The sequence below is a fragment of the Pezoporus occidentalis genome, unplaced genomic scaffold, assembly GCF_034315485.1.
Source record: "Pezoporus occidentalis ecotype Australia unplaced genomic scaffold, CSIRO_AGI_Poc_V1 ctg89, whole genome shotgun sequence".
NCBI classification, from domain to species: domain Eukaryota; kingdom Metazoa; phylum Chordata; class Aves; order Psittaciformes; family Psittacidae; genus Pezoporus; species Pezoporus occidentalis.
This window is the reverse complement of record NW_026916253.1, coordinates 2,832,862-2,849,881: the sequence shown is the minus strand read 5'-3', so window position 1 is coordinate 2,849,881 and position 17,020 is coordinate 2,832,862. Positions and strand designations below refer to the sequence as shown.

At 42.1% G+C, this 17,020-nt stretch overlaps 1 protein-coding gene across 2 annotated transcripts in view; it reads left to right on the top strand.

The window, feature by feature from the left end:
* Positions 1-12,699: 12,699 nt before the first annotated feature.
* The window catches only part of RHPN2 (rhophilin Rho GTPase binding protein 2), a 28,845-nt gene continuing 24,524 nt past the window's right edge, over positions 12,700-17,020 (top strand). The window contains exon 1 of one of the 2 annotated variants that reach the window (XM_062604830.1): positions 12,700-12,826. In XM_062604830.1, coding sequence (XP_062460814.1) covers positions 12,758-12,826 — 69 coding nt within the window. In that variant the 5' untranslated portion in view covers positions 12,700-12,757. The remainder of the gene's footprint in view (positions 12,827-17,020) is intronic. The other variant, XM_062604831.1, reaches the window with a different exon arrangement.

Sequence of the window (17,020 nt, the reverse complement as noted above, 5' to 3'; positions counted from 1 at the left end):
AAGCCTTCCATAAATCGAGATAGGAAATCTCGTGGGTAAAGGGATGCTGGGGAGGGACTCTTCATTAGACTGTAGTGATAGGACAGGGGGTAACGGGTTAAAACTTAAACAGGGGAAGTTTAGATTGGATATAAGAAGGAAATTCTTTCCTGTTAGGGTGGTGAGGCACTGGAATGGGTTGCCCAGGGAGGTTGTGAATGCTCCATCCCTGGCAGTGTTCAAGACCAGGTTGGACGAGGCCTTGGGTGATATGATTTAGCGTGAGGTGTCCCTGCCCATGGCAGGAGGGGTGGAACTGAATGTTCTTAAGGTCCTTTCCAACCCTAACTATTCTATGATTCTATACCCGGCTGCTAGCGTCCTTTTGGTATACACCCACAAGAAGCAGAGGGCGTCTTGTCGTTTGGGTCCTGCAAGATGCAGTGGGCTTCTTGTAGGAAAGGTTTTGGATTTTACTGGTATTTGACTTACGTTGTGGCTTGTTATAGTTCTGATTTTGGTCTTGTAATTTTGGTACTGGTGCCAGACTGTTATAACTGTTAATTGTTGTTAGTTTGGTAGAATTTTAGTCTCTGTCTCAAGTGTTTTAACTGTGTGGAGTGTGTCTGTGGGATCCCGTGTGTTTGTGTTGAATACGAGATTGATAACGGGAAATCAGCAGAGTGGAGAGATCTTGAAAAAAGAGTCCTTTAGGGTGCATTTTGGCACACTGGAAAGAACTGGGAGGGTTTCCTGAGGGCTCGGTAAATGAGAAAACGTTGATAAAATATTGTAACCAGTGGTGGCCTTTGTATGCTTTGGAAGATCAGGAAAAATGGCTTAAAAATGGAACCTTGAGCTATGATACATTGTTACAATTAATGTTTTTGAGGTGGCAAGGAAAATGGAATGAAGTAATGTATGCAGATATATTTTTCACTTTAACAAACCACCCGGACTGACAGAAGGAATGCGAAATTAGTATACTTCCTCCAGATCCCTTAATTTTGGCTTTGGAGAAGAACAGAGAAAAACTGAAAGCTAAGCTGGAGAGGTGTTCAGATTGTGATACTGGGGAAGTTAAGGAAAACCAAGGGGGAAAGGAGGGGAGCTCGGGTATCTCCTGTGTTTGAGCGTGGGGTGAGTGCTGGGGAGGCAGAGGTGGAGGGATGGGTTCTCCTGTGGGACTTGATCTGTGTGTGTGCTGTGGGAAGTTTGGACGTTGGAAATGAGACTGCTCTGGGGGAAGTGCCATGGAGTGGCTCCGGTGGCTGAATTGGAACTAGACAGGCACATGGGGAATCTACCCTAGCAGATCCACTGGTTATAATGAAGCTAGGGACTAGAGGAGATAAAGTGGAATTCTAGTGGATACAGGAGCAACTTATTCGGCGTTAAATCAGAGGGAAATGAATTTGTTACAGATGTGGGAGCTACTGGCCACCAAGTAAAAAAAAAGGGGGGGGGGAGACAAAAAGAGGCATTCTTTCTGAAACCCTTAAGTACAAATTGGGAAAACAAATAGGAATGCATAACTTTTTATGCATGCTAATTCTCCAAAATCTTTATTAGGGTGAGAAGCAACATTTAAAGAAAGCAAAATGGAATTAAGAGTTAAAAATGATCAATTAATTGCAGTTTTGAGTTTATCTTTAATTCAACAGAAAAGTGAACAGGAGGACCTCCCTGAAATAGAAGAAATCCTTAATCAGGTATATCTGGGAGTATGGGCATCTGAAATTCCAGGTAAGGTGAAAAATGCTTTGCCTATTAAAGTAGAAATAAAAAGAGGAGGCCTGCCCAATTAGAATAAAACAATATCCCCTAAAATTGCTGGGAAAGGTAATTTAAAATCATTGATAAATTTTAAAATATAAATTATTAATTGAATGTGAACTGGAACATAATACTCCTATCTGGACAGTAAAGAAATAAAGTTGCAGATTGGTTCAAGATCTCAGAGCAATCAACAGATTTGTAGAGGATATTCATCCAGAAATAGCTAATCCGTATACCTTATTGACTAAACCGAATAATAATCAGAAATGTTTTGCAGTCTTGGATTTAAAGGACTCTTTCTTTTGCTTACCATTGGCCAAAGAAAACCAGAATTTAGTTTCTTTTGAATAGGAAAATCCTGGCACAGTAAGGAAAATCCAATTAACTTGGATGGTATTACCTCAAGGGTTTTAAAACAGTCCAACGATTTTTCAAAGTCAGTTAGCACTGGAACTAGAATCATGGAAACCACCCACTCAGACAGGGACTCTGTTACAATATGTGGATGACCTATTAACAGAAACAAAGGAAGAATGTGTGTAGTGAATGGTGGAATTATTGAATTTTCTGGGACTGAATGGTTATTGGGTAACCAGACAAAAGGCCCAACTAATTCAAACCCGAGTTTCCTACCTAGGATATGAAATAACAGAAGGACAGAAAGAACTTGGAACTGCTAGAAAAGAAGCCATTTGTCAAACTCCATGACCATCGACCACCAAGAAGCTCCGGAAGTTCCTGGGAGTGACTAGATGATGCAGACTTTAGATATATGATTATGGTGTTCTGGTAAGACCACTATATGAACTGTTAAAAGAAACCCCTCTGTCTTTGGAATGGATTGATTCAGCAGAGGAGGGCTTTTAGAAATTTAAAAACAGAGCTAATGGGAACTGCAGCTCTGTGACTTCTGGATGTGACTAAATCCTTTTGGCTATATTCCTGTGAAGAACAGGGAATAACTTCAGTGGTCCTTGCTCAGAAACTAGGACCCTATAAGAGGGCAATGGTGTATTTTTTCAAAACAGCTGGATGAAGCGAGCAAAGGATGACCCAGATGCCTAAGGGCTGTGGCAGCAGTTGTTATGAATATTGAAGAGGCTCACAAATTTAACCTGGGACAAAAGATTACTGTACTAGTGTCCTATGTTGTATTAGCAGTCCTGGAACAGAAAGAAGCCCACTGGTTATCTCCTTCATTGGGGCTGTCCAGCCTGGAGAAGAGAAGGCTGCATGGAGACCTCATAGCAGCCTTTCAGGATCTGAAGGGGGGGCTATAGGGATGCTGAGGAGGCACTCTTCATTAGGGACTGTAGTGATAGGACAAGGGGTAATGGGTTAAAACTTAAACAGGGGAAGTTTAGATTGGATATAAGGAAGAAGTTCTTTACTGTTAGGGTGGTGAGGCACTGGAATGGGCTGCCCAGGGAGGTTGTGAATGCTCCTTCCCTGGCAGTGCTCAAGGTCAGGCTGGACAGAGCCTTGGGTGATATGATTTAGTGTGAGGTGTCCCTGCCCATGGCAGGAGGGTTGGAACTTGATGATCTTAAGGTCCTTTCCAACCCTAACTATTTTATGATTCTATGATTCTGTTTTTTAAAATATCAGGCCACCCTTGTGGAACACAATGATATAGAAATCATGGTTACTAATGTTGTCAATCTGTTAGGGTGAAGGTTTTACAATAAAATAATCATATAAAATAGTAAAATGATTATATTTGAGAAATTTATAAATCAATAGTGAGGCTTTGTATATTAGAAGACGTTGTAACTTTGCTGTTTTGTATCATAGTTACTCTGTAACTAAATGTTACAATGGTAGTCTTTTTAGCAAGAGCTAACATAACTGTATATGGTGAGGGGAGTATGGGTGTATGTATTGTAAAACTCTACCCAAGCAGAACCTAAGTTTAAGATAGTCCAAAAGGGCATGCCAGAAGCATCCTGGTGAAGTTAAGAGAATGCTAACGTCCACAAGACAATTGGGACCTAGCCAAGTAGAGAAAAGGTAAAGAGGACAACCTGAGGAAGACTTCTTACTTCATCTGAGGAAGACTCCTTACTTCATCAGGGCAACCACCAGAGGGGGCTGCGCAAGCGCAAAAGAGGCTGGTGTCGTAATAGACTGATGTAGAAATCCTTGATGCATATGTATTAGTAAATGATGTAATCTGTGTTGAATATGTATTAGTTAGGAAATTTTTAGTGTATAAATTGCAAACGCGATGTGATGGGAGTCAGAACCAGATTTGGGTGCGTACCCCTGGTTCCCGGCGCCTCAATAAAGCACGTCATATAACCATCCTGGCAGTTATGTGTTTGTCTCGACGCTAACAAATCCAGCATCCTTTTGCAGGAATAACCAACAGAACTACTAACACACGGCTGCTTGGCCACTATAGAGACTGTATATTCAAGCAGACCAGATTTGAAAGAAACCTCTGGAACATGCTGAACGAGAGCCCTGGAATTGTCTAAAGACAAAAGGATAAATATTTGGACTGATTCTAAATATGCATTTGGTGTGGTCCATGCATATGGTGCCATCTGGAAAGAACAAGGACTTTTGAACACACAAGGGAAACAGATTAAACATGCTACAGAAATTCTACGACTACTGGAAGCTGTTAAGTTACCTGAGGAAGTAGCTATTATGTATTGTTGAGGGCATCAACAAGGTGACTCTCATTAGGAAATTGGAAATAATTTGGCTGACTTCGGAGCCAAATGAGAAGTTTAACAATCTAAAATCATTCCCTTAATCCCTGACGGTAAACTAAGCATTGAGAAATCTAAACCTAGATATTCAAAGGAGGATAGAAAATTGATTGAAGATCTCAAAGGAGAGGAAAACAAAGAGGGTTGGGTTCAGATATCTGATGGGCGACTCTGAAAGCTAGTTCAGGAGGAGCATAATAAAACTGATTTGGGTAGCAACTCTTTGTATAAATACTTAGACAAACAAATTATAGGAAGGAATCTATATATCATAGTTCAATTAGTGACAATGTCAGCTCTGTCTCAAGAATAATCCTAAAACTGAAAATAGAAATCAAATTGGTACAACTGTGGGAGGAAGTTATCTGAGACAGCACTGGCAAATATTTTTTTCTGAATTACTGAGAAAAAGAGGTTACCAATATTTGTTGGTGTTAACAAATACTTTTTCAGGGTGGCCAGAAGCATTCCCTTGTAGAATAAATAATTCAAGACAAGTAATTAAAGTATTGTTAAACTATATAATACCGTATTTTGGAGTACCAGCGGCAATTTCTTCCGACTAAGGCTTGCACTTCAGGGCAAAATAGTTACAAGAATTTAGCAAAAATTAGAAATTGATTGGCAACTACATGTTCCATACAGGCCTCAGGCCAGTGGGCAAGTAGAAAAGGTGAACCATCTGATCAAATAACAGACTGGTAAAATATGTCAGGAAATGAATTTATATTGGTACCAAGCCTTACCACTGGCTCTGTTAAGAATTCAAACTAAACCTCAGTCAAAAGAAGAGGCTAGCCAAGTAAAATATTAGAAGAAATAAGAGACTATTAGGGACAAGAGCGAGAAGCATGGATTATCTGACTCACTCTTTTAGATCCAGAGACTGGGTTCATGTTAAGAATTTTTCAGGACATCCTCTACAGGAGAAGTGGAGTGGACCGTATCAGATATTATTGACCACCTTTACAGCCGTGAATATAAAGGAACAATGTGCTTGAATACATTACTAAAGAATAAAGAAATCACCAGAACCAGAGAAGACATGACGGATCGAACTTTCAGGACCCTTACATATGAAATTGCATCAGTCATAATTTGGACTTATATGATAACTGGTGTACCAGCCTGGGACCAATACTTATACCTGAAATTGATGCAGACTGTTACTAAAGTTGTTAATTGTAGTGACTGTTGGGTGTGTGCACAGTTGCCTAAATCAGGAGCAGATCAGGACCTTACATTAATTGGCGTTCCAATTTCCCACACTATCTCATGGACAAATTTGTGGGTGAACACTAGCAATCTACATTCAAAGGAAAGGTTAAGATTTGGGATAGTTAATCCTAATCCAAGTAAAGAATATTATACCCGTGTATGAAGATGTATTACACCAGGAACCAGAGTATGAGATTGTTTGTTTAAATGCCATAGGTTTAAGTCACTATTCAAATTGCAATCACACTATTAGTACATGGCATCGTGGTTCAGTGGTGGCCCATTCCTGAAGGGAAAAGATGGTATTGCTTATGTGGAGAAAATGCTTATAAGACCCTATCCCCAACTGGAAGGGGGCACGCACCCTTAGGTGCTGTTATACCCAAACTCACTATTATTGACATATATCCGTCTCGAACCCGGGTTACAGGTTTTGCTAAACTGATTAAGCTAGGATTTAACGCTATTGCTGAACGGAACACTGCATTTCATAGTTTTGTGAGATGGCTAATTCCATCTTTGGGAGTAAGTGAATTAGAGAAGGCAGACATAAATATCTCAGCAAGCATTAAGGAAATAGAAAGGAAAACCACTGACATAATCCAAGCAGAACAAGAAGAGATAACTAGCCTATCTAAAATGGTATTACAAAAAAGAATGGCTATAGACATGTTATTGGCTTCACAAGGAGGGGTTTGTTCTGTAATCAATGAAAGTTGCTGTTCCTATATAGATCAAAGTGGCAGGATTGAAACAGATCTGGAGGAAATTTGGAAACAAACTAAAATATTTCTTGAAATGGTCAAGGATGATACTTCCTGGGGGTTTGAAGAAATATGGTAAAAGTTAACTTCATGGTTACCTGATCTCTCCTGGTTAAGGCAACTGGTTGCAGGAATATTAATATTAATTGTTTTAATATTACTTGTGGTATGATACAATGTTCCTTCTGGTATTGTAAACTATCTATGATAAATTATGAAAATTGGAAAAGAAATGAAATCAAGAATCAAGTAGAAACAGGAAATTATTTCAAAACCAATGTAGATGGTAATTGTAGTATATAAAATGTTGCAAAAGAATTTGCAAAAGGACAGAAAAAGGGAGGATTTGAGACAAGAAGGCACAAAAGCACAAAATGTAATCAGTTCTATATAAACATTAAGTTTGAAGGCTTTGTAATGGAAAATAACTGCGGTGCTTGAAGGTAGTTGACATAGTTTTAGGTCCTTAGGACCGTAGCACTAAAAGTGTAAGAAAAGCAGAATGGAAAAACAGGACCTGGGGATGGGGAGTATCCAGGACTAGCAGATGTCCAGGGTGGGAGCAGTTAAACTAACTGATAAGTAGAAGGACAGGATGATTGCTATGTCTGTAATGTTAATTAAGCTGGTGCTTCAAAAACTGCCAGAAGTTATGAAGATTGCTGGGAGAAGTAAACGACCCTAAAAGACCACCATCATATTTTTGTAAACGTGGGAAACTTACTGGAAAATGATGTAATTCATGTGTAGCCTCATGAATATTGTGTCCAGTGACTATGTAAGGGTGGCCCGTTTAGCAATACGAAGACACACGCTAGGTGGAGCTATCTCCCGTGTCTCTCGGCGCCGCGATAAAGAATACCTGCTTGTTAACTTAGAACTTTGTTGGCGAGTTTGTTCCTGGAGTTTTCCCCGAATCAAAGCTCAAATACCTGCTGGTAGATTTAAGGTTGAGACTGAGCTCTTAAGCCGGTGATGGACTTCAGGCTTTGGTTTTCCAAAACCTGTAACCCGGGTTCGAGACGGATATATGTCAATAATAGTGAGTTTGGGTATAACAGCACCTAAGGGTGCGTGCCCCCTTCCAGTTGGGGATAGGGTCTTATAAGCATTTTCTCCACATAACCAATACCATCTTTTCCCTTCAGGAATGGGCCACCACTGAACCACGATGCCACGTACTAATAGTGTGATTGCAATTTGAATAGTGACTTACACCTGTGGCATTTAAACAATCTCATACTCTGGTTCCTGGTGTAATACATCTTCATACACGGGTATAATATTCTTTACTTGGATTAGGATTAACTATCCCAAATCTTAACCTTTCCTTTGGATGTAGATTGCTAGTGTTCACCCACAAATTTGTCCATGAGATAGTGTGGGAAATTGGAACGCCAATTAATGTAAGGTCCTGATCTGCTCCTGATTTAGGCAACTGTGCACACACCCAACAGTCACTACAATTAACAACTTTAGTAACAGTCTGCATCAATTTCAGGTATAAGTATTGGTCCCAGGCTGGTACACCAGTTATCATATAAGTCCAAATTATGACTGATGCAATTTCATATGTAAGGGTCCTGAAGGTTCGATCCATCATGTCTTCTCTGGTTCTGGTGCTTTCTTTATTCTTTTTTCAACATTTGGTTTCGAATTCGTTCATTGAGAAGGTCAACATAGAAGTGTTTTCCTATATCCTTTATTATATTCTTTAAACCATTTCTTCAAATCGAGAGCTTCTTGTTGGTTACAGTTTTGTGGGTTTCTGGAGCTTCAGACTGAAAGCAGCATAATCAATATAGAAAATAAGGAAGAAAACTTTATTCATTTACAGGGCTGTTAAAAAACTTGTTAATGAGAAAAGGGAAAATGTAAGTACAGGCCATACAAAAAATACATCATTACTTTTTTATTTTTCAAAACCGAGCAAACTACTTCATCTCTAATTTATGTTGTGTTCAGTGGGAATATTTCCAATTATTCTTCCTGACAACATATGGCTACTGTATCAGTTGGTGAAACAGACACATGAAGTACAGCCTCTGATACATTTTTTTTAGCTGCTACAAAGTGCTAACTTTCGGGGTTTTTTAGATAATGAGAAGGAAAAAAGTTAACGAGTATTGTCCTTAAGTACACAGACCCTTGTCTATGGATCTCCACTGAATATCTTATCTGGGAAAGGGGATGATGTTTTTGCCCTGCTTTGCCTTACATTCTAAATTCCCACTGAAACTGCAGTGTCATGTTTACAGGATGTTCTCGCAGTTGAATAGGTGAAGCAGATTAACTGCTCAATACGAAATGGGATTTATTTTATCCATCAGTGAAGATAAAGCTGCAGTTAACACGTGCCCCTCCCTTCTAGCCTGAAGAAGCAGCACTGAAATGCTGCACCTACAGCCAATCACATCATGGCCACCCCAAGCCCTCTTACTGAGTTTGTGTAACATTTTTATACCATTTTGCTATCACTCAGTAAATTTGCTGGTAAGGAAACTTTCTACTGGCACTTCTTACTTGCAGTTCCTGTCTGGTCGCTTTCAATTCATCTGTCATAAAACTACTTTTGTTTCTGAGAATACTTCCCCATTCTTTGTTCTCAGACTTTTTCTAACCTGAAAATCTACATCTTGTAAACTTGTAACAGCCTCAAAGCAGATTCTCATCACTATTGTTACTGTGCTCCCATTAGAATAATTTTTGCCATTCTCAATCTCTCCCCCCTCGTCCCACCTCGTCCCCCCCAATACATATTTGGAAAGGGGGGGGGGGAGAGTATCAACCAATGATCTTTTTCCTGTCTCCTCACCTAAAACTTCCCTACAGTAGACAGACATTAGTCCATTAAGAGCTGCAGTCTTCAGAAATAAAGTGTGATACTAACTCGAGTAACTTGATGCAATGTAATTAATTGACCATAAAGTTACAGGCTGTCAGGGTTACTGACAAAATCTTTTTGTCTTTCTGCTCAGAACAAAAGTTTAATATTCAAAGCCGCCAGCAACAGGAGGAGAAATATGTAACTGTGTGTCAGATTCAGAATTCAAGAGACTACCCTGAGAAACTTCTCCCTTCATACAGCAGCATTCTAAGTACTTGTCCTGATAAGCCTGGGTGTCTCTGGGACAAAAGCTTTTTGAGGCACTTGTTACATGCTTATAGCTGCAAGGGCTGTAAAATCACAAAAAGGAAACCTTCTCTTTCAAGAGAGCAGAACCTGCCTTTACTAAATCAAAGCAGATTCCTATTCAGTATGTAACAGTGCATCAACAGACAGGAAATTAATTTCCCAAATCGAAACTATTTTCTAGTGGCCAAAGAGAAGACTGAAGATGGGATTGCATATATTCCCATAGTTTTTTCAATATAGAAAGGACAGGATTGACTAGGCAAGTGGTGTGATACAAACATAACAGAAATATGGCACATAATGTGCACAGGTACATATGTACCACATATATTGTCATGTGTCCAAATTCTGGTCCCTATTACCTTTCCTATCCTGGGATAAAATCTGGGACAATTCAATCTCTGCCTTTCAGTGCCTGTTTTCAGCTGGCCATTGCTGGGATCACCTGGCTGGTTTGCCTGCGAAGATGCACGAAGCCAGATAGAGCTAGTTTTGTAACCAGAGGGAGGTTTGATGATGCAGAGATAAGATTTCTTGCTTTCAATCTCAATGCTTTAGGCACAACATACAGAATTTCTTTGGATGCAAATTCTTAAACTTTTGGTGCTCTCTCATGTCCAGTGGGCCAGGTCACCGTATTTACTCTTTCATAATATTAAACATAAGTATTGACCAACATCTGCAGCTATACGCCCCTTTTTCTGAGTACATGTGTCCAGATTCCTAGCCTGTTATTACTCAGTCTTTAGAATGCAGCAATTCAAACCTCCTGAGTAACATAACCATGAGAAACTGAGAAAGTTTGTGGTATGCACTCATCTCTGTTTAGAAATTCTAATAGCAACCAAAAAGCTTCTGGAGACAAGACGTTTAACCAACTGGTGAGAAGAGCAGGGACATGTTACTCTGAGGGTAAATCAGATTGTGGAATGTTCTAAACGGCAATTTACATTCCAGGGTCAGGGAGCACTCCTACCCCATCATTATGCAGTTCAGCCCTAGCTACTGAGACCACATAATCCACGTGGGCCTTTTGCAGCAATTCATGTTCACCAAATGCAGACAATACTTGCAATGACTTACTTCAGAAATCTGGTATCAGTCCTCACACAGTCATGAGGAAGTACCTTTGTCCCAGCAAGGGGAAGGCAGAATGTAAAGATACCATGGATTCAGGGCTGAGTTTGCTGCATAAACTTGCTGTGTGTATCACTGCTGACTTTGTTTTATTCAGAGAACCCACCAGCAACAACAAAAAGGCTGTTTTGTCAACAAGACATGTTTAAAGTTATCTTTAGTATTGTACTGTGCAGAAACGTCTGCAAATTTGTCTTTTACACATGACCATGGTAACAGTCTCTCATGGTGGTGGTGACTTTCTGACCCTTTGGCCTGGCTACAGACTCTTGTGACATTATTTGAGACTTTCAATGAGATCTGTTTTAAGAAAACCCAGCAAAAGCAGTGCAGATTCCCAGGATGATCACATTAATACTGTTTTAATTCAGTATTAAACTGTTTTAATTCAGCTGCCAGATCATACCAGCATGGCCTGTGCTGGCAAATTACTATTTATCTCTCATTTATATTAATGTACTTACATGTATTGCATTGCAGTTATACACTGATTTGCAAGATTTCAGTTTTTAAATAACTTTTAATTTAGCAGGTAAATACATTTTCTAACACTTTAAAAAATAAAACTTTTTTTTTTGCACACTTTAAATAGAAATTGAAGCAAGTTGAACTGTTTTCCCACTTTCACCTATTTCTATTCAACATATAATTGGATATATTTATTCAGCACCTTTAGAACTATTAAAAAGAGGAAAAAAGTACCAGGGTGAGTGTGAACAAAGAGGCAGGAGCAGATCTTTGGATTCTGAGGTGCTGGCTCCAGTTTTCTTCCTTAAAACCAGTCAGCAGACACAGTTTAACTGGACTGTGGTGCCTAACTCTGGAGACATCAGTGTTTTCAAAGCAAGTTTCAGTTGAGGGTGCAATTGAAAAGATATTTTTCCTTTGATAAAGAAACATTGTCTCTGCAGATCTGTTCCTGACATAACTATACCACAGTTCTAAGAAAGATGAAAAAAGGGAAGGGGCGGGTGGGCTGGGGGAAGCAGGGGGGGAGAGAAGACAAGTTTGGTAATATTCATTTAAGTGTTTTGCTGTATTGTGTCTTCAAAATACCTGCATAACTCTGGCGGTTAGGCCTGGCTAGTAATAGAAACCAAAACTGACAGTTTTTTTATTCAAGTGTCCAATAACCGTGAAAACGGTTACACAATGGAGTATTTCAAAGATGGGAGGTTTCCAGTCCAAACTCTGCAGATTTTTACAATGCTGAGATTGAGCCCACAGCAGTTTCCCGGAACCGGGGCCTGTCCTGCTTCTCATCGAGATATTGCTGCTCTTACCAGGGGCCAAGATCAGAGCCTCTCCAGCCCCTCCGAACTCTGCGACCGGTGTCAGCCGTGCTCCTGTCCTCCCCTAGACGGGAGGCTGAGGCGCTACGGACGTGACCGTGCGGGCTTTGGACACTGGCCCACTAATGCCTTCCACCTGCCCCGGTGTTGGGGGAGTATCCCCCTCGGAGTAACGAGCCCGGGGTGAGGGGCCGCCACCGGCTGGAAACCTTGGCTCCCGTACGAGGAAGCTGGCGGTGACATGAATGGGACCGGGATCCCACCCCGGGGGCTGTCGCCAGGCACAGCAGCACGGGGAGGACGCAGGGAGGCAGACAAAAGCGAGCTGTCCCTTCGGGGCGGCTAGATGGGCTCCGAAGCGCAGCCGGCGGGCTGGGAAGGGCGCAGCGGGCCACCGGGCTGCGCTTCCAGTCAGGGCCGGCACCGCCCGTCTCTGGACGAGGGGCACCTGGAGCGCCCGGCTGCGGGACTTCTACAGTCAGCGGCCCGGGGAGCCTTGCACAGACCTCACCGGGGCCGCCCCAGCGCGGCGGAGCGGACACCGCTGCGGGGCGGGGCGGGACGGGACGGGACGGGACGGGGCGGGGCGGCCAGCTCCTCCCCGCTGCCACAGGGGTGGAGCCGGGCGGTGCCGTGGGGGCAGTGCCGGCATTTCCCGCAGGATCGGCGCTGCCCTTAGCAGTGCTTGTCTGGCAGCGGTAGGGGAGGGAGGGGTCGCCCGCCCGCCAGGAGATGACAGACGCCCTGTCTCCCCGCGGCTGCCAGCCGGCCGAGCCGGCGGAGGATGGCTACTTTCGGAAGGTAGGATGCGCGGCGATCTGCGTGCCGGGACGGGCGCTCCGGGCTCGGAGGTCCCGTGTCCATCTATCGCTACTGCTTTTTGTTGATGGAGAGTCGTGAGCCCCGTCTCGTGGAGGCAGAACGTGGGCGCCTGTGCTTTGGCTGACCGCTCTGCGGCGCTTGGGGTAGGGAACCGGGTGAACAGGACTGTCTGCGGGGTTCCGGCCGGCCGCCGCGGCGCGATCCTCCGGTGCTGGGCTTCCCTCTGTGGGACAGGAGCACTCGTACCTCCACAAAATGGGTGAAATTCTCCTTGGCAGCTTCTCTTTTCTTTCGCTGTTCTCTTCCCTGTTCGCTTCTCGCTGTGTCTCCTTGCTCGCTCTCTAGTAAATTGCCTTGTGTACCTGTAAGAACGTTTGGTGGAGTAAGGCAATGAAATTAACAGACTCGTTAGGAAGTTTTTAATGAACATCTGTCCTAATTACTTTTCAGACTTAGTGGGCGGCTCATGCCATAACCTGCACCTGAGCTCTTTCAGCCCAGGGTAATTACAATGAAGTGTCTCTTGTCCGGTAGCCTCTGGGCTGCTGTGAACTTCAGCGGGGGTGAAGGACAACGAGTGCCGCTTTCGGGAGTTTGGAGTCAGCCCTCCCTCGCTGCGTCGGCTGGGTCGTCCCTTGCAGCTCTTCACCTGCAACTCTTGTTGATGGCCTTCAAATAGGGGTGTGGGTACCCGCGGGGATGTATATTGTGGGTCTAAGACAATAGACTGCTTACCCTATGGAGGGAAAAAAAACAAACCAAACAACACCACAAAGCCCCAAAACTCATACATTAGGTTGTTGCTGCTTAAAGCAAAGATACCCATCCCTGCAGTGTACTTCAGCCATGACCTGGATTATGCAATAGGGAAGCCCAGACACTTTTCTCTGTGGCCTTCCTTACAGGCTGTTTGGATTTTGGACCCCAGTATTTACCAAATTCATCAGCTTCCAGGAGCTTAAGGAACGATACTGCTCTTTAGCAGAGGAACTTTTCACAGCTGAAAAGAGCCAAGTTTTACCTGTGCCAGCCAAGCTGCAAGGCCTTGGTACTGGTGTGTAACTAGAGGCTGAAGCAAAACTTTCTCCAAATCTTGTCTGGTTTCTTCATTTGAGTATAATATTTGTTGAGTAATCCCTGATTTCTTAGTAGTCCACAGCAGGAAATCATAAAGTGTGGCAAAGTTGTAATTATTTAGAGTTTTCACAGCTCTGGTTTCTATAGTACAGGATGCTCATAGGCTGCCTGGAGGTGTGTTAGTAAAAAAGTTGACTTCATGCACTTGTCAAGTTCATTAAGTCAGATAAATCAACTCTTCCGCCTGTTTGTTTTTACTGATGGGGACTAACTGAAGTTTCATCATGAAGTTGTGGTTCCCAAGTCATAAAAGTAGATCTTCTGCAGTCAGACTTGCTGAGGGACTGAGACTGTTTTCAATTAGATTGCCGTATGTGAAGGTTAAGCCCACTGGAAACAGCATCAATGTAAGTCCCCCATCCTGGTCAGGAATTAAGTGTTTCTCATATATGAAAATACTGTAAGATCAATTTTATACCTCATCATAAACAGTAATTTCCATTTACCCCACTTTTGAATTACTTATGTCTTAAAGGAGTAGAAAATAGGAATCTGATTAAATCTGGGTGAGGTAGTGTTGCAGTGGAACGTTCTTGCATCTGTTCACTAAAATCTTTGAATGGTTTATCCAGCTTATAAGTGTCTTTAATAAAGTTGTGCACCTCACATCAGGCTAGATGCTTAAAGCTTTCTGTCCCAAAAGTTAGATGTAAGCAGGAAACCAGTATTCCTTGTTATACATTAGCTGGATGGTCTCAAAGATCAGAGCTTTCTTTCTGACTCAGTAGTTCTAGGAGAAGGGGGAGGAAAGGCAACCAAAACCTAAAGCATTCCCACTCCAGGAATCTTGAGTGGATACAAGCTGTGAAGCCAAGGAGATACTTTGAACATGGTACTTTAGGCCTTAAATGTTCACTGGAATGACATGCTAGGCAGTTTCATGTAACTGAAAGCAGTGATTGAGCTGTCTGTATGCATCCATGGGTCTCCCCCTTCTCAGAGTCCCTTTGTATCCCTTTCCCTTTTTCAAATCTCACTACTTCTTGCTTTCCTGAAAGGATTTCAGGGTTGGTCTACCAGTTTTGCTGGTGCAAAATCACATCAATTTCCAAAGCTAGTTGTCATGCTTTTAGATCAAAAGACATTTACTTAATGACCTTTTTTTTATGTAAGCTGTGGAGCAAGGTGAAAACAGTTGCTTTGATCAGTCCTGAACACCAATGGGCTTCCAACCACTATATGCACAATGAGGTTGACCTCCATAATTTTTAAGAATATTGTCCACAGTGACATTTTATAATTGAGAAAAGTTGAGCAGTTCATACAGTAGCCATTTGGTTTAGGCTCTTGGTGTTTTCTTTGGAGGAATGAATTACTGTGTGAAGTATGCTCACAGTTTGTGCAGTGCCCTTTTGGGTGCTTTTTGGAGTCTTAAATACAGCATGCCAGAAAGCAACCCTCAGTATCCCCAAGATGCAATCTGTAAACTAATTCATTTACTTAATTCTTGTTTAGCACCCTTTATCTCCTGTGGAGAGAAGGCCCTGTAAAACTATGACTGACTTTCTGTAAAGGGCCATGACCAGAAATGGGGAAACACATGCCCAGTCCCATTTCTTGCTTTGACTTCTGTTGCCACACTAGAAAGTCAGGCTTGCTCTGACTCTGCTGGGTGAGTCTGGGGTGTGATGGGTGGCAGCTACTGTGTGCAGTGCCCACTTGCACCATTCCTCAGACTCCCTCTCTCCATTACCTTCCAACAAGGATAGAGCTGCTTTGTAGAGAACTTTTCCTCTTTCCCTTACCCCATCTCTGTCCATTATCTCTCTTTTTTCCCTATGGTAAAGGCCTGTCTAACTTAAATAGGTAAAATTAAAATGAAATTATAGAGGTAAATTTATATAGGTAAAACTAGATTTTCCTTAAAAACTTGTAAGATGCTTTGAGCTGGCTCAGATTATTTATATATTTTTCTTAAGACCTAGTTTTCAGGAATATACCTGTGCAGCCACACAGGGTATACGCAACTCTGACAGTGTTGCCCCTATTCCTTTCCCTTTACATTTCCCCTCCAAACCAATTTGGTTAGCTGCAACCGAGCTTGTGAGGATTTTAGTTTTAAAAACAAAACAAACAGCAACAACAAAGTTCTTGCTGGTGTCCTGAAGAGGATATGGCAAAGTGGAAGCAGCACCTTAATTTCCATCAAAAAGAAGATGGAACTTCTGTCTATTAACCTTTTGCTTTCTGGGAAGATAACATAGCAGGGAACTGGTTCTGCTACTGTTCTGTTTATCTCAGCCATCACATGTGTGTAATTCAGTATATGCTGTGGTACACTGCCAGGGCAAACTGTACCCATACTCCTGAGTGGTGCAAGTGCTCTTGGACATCAGCCTCTTGCCTTGACCTCCTCTGTGCAGAGTTCCACATTCTTTCTCTGTTACTGGCAGCAACTAGTGAATCAACCATGCATATCCTGCATATTCATCCAAATTCTGCCCCACTCTTTCTTCCCTATGAAAGAGTTTGTGGTCAGCAGAAAAGAATAACAAAACTAATGATAAGAGCAACTTGTTTCAAAAGTAGCGTGAGGTATTTAAACAGGAAGGATTTTTCAAAAGACCAACAGCAATTAAAGCAGGTCTGTCCTTGTGTGCCACTTGGCTTATGCGTGATGGTTCTCCCACCCTTGGGGTAGTTATTCTTTGAGCCTGTCATGGTTCTGTGGATTGCTTGGCCTCTCAGACATCTTACTAGTTTGTTTTTTTTTAGTTGCTTTTGAGTTTGCGTGGGAGAAACAGATCTCTCAAGTTATTTTTCCTTTTGTTTTCCTTTATTTCTTTTCTCTTTTCATTACAGCACTCACACACAATCACGCACAGAGTAGGTTTTCACAAAGTAAATATCCCCAAAACACATCAGTATACAGAACTTGGGATATTTATAAAATAGTACTCATCTAGTCACAGGATCCTAAGCTTGTGTGGTGATCTTTTAGTAGAACTATGCCTGCGCTGTAGTTTTGGGTTTGAAGGAGCACATACAGATGACTGAGTGGGTAGGAGTGGACCAAGGAAGATACATCTAGCAAGT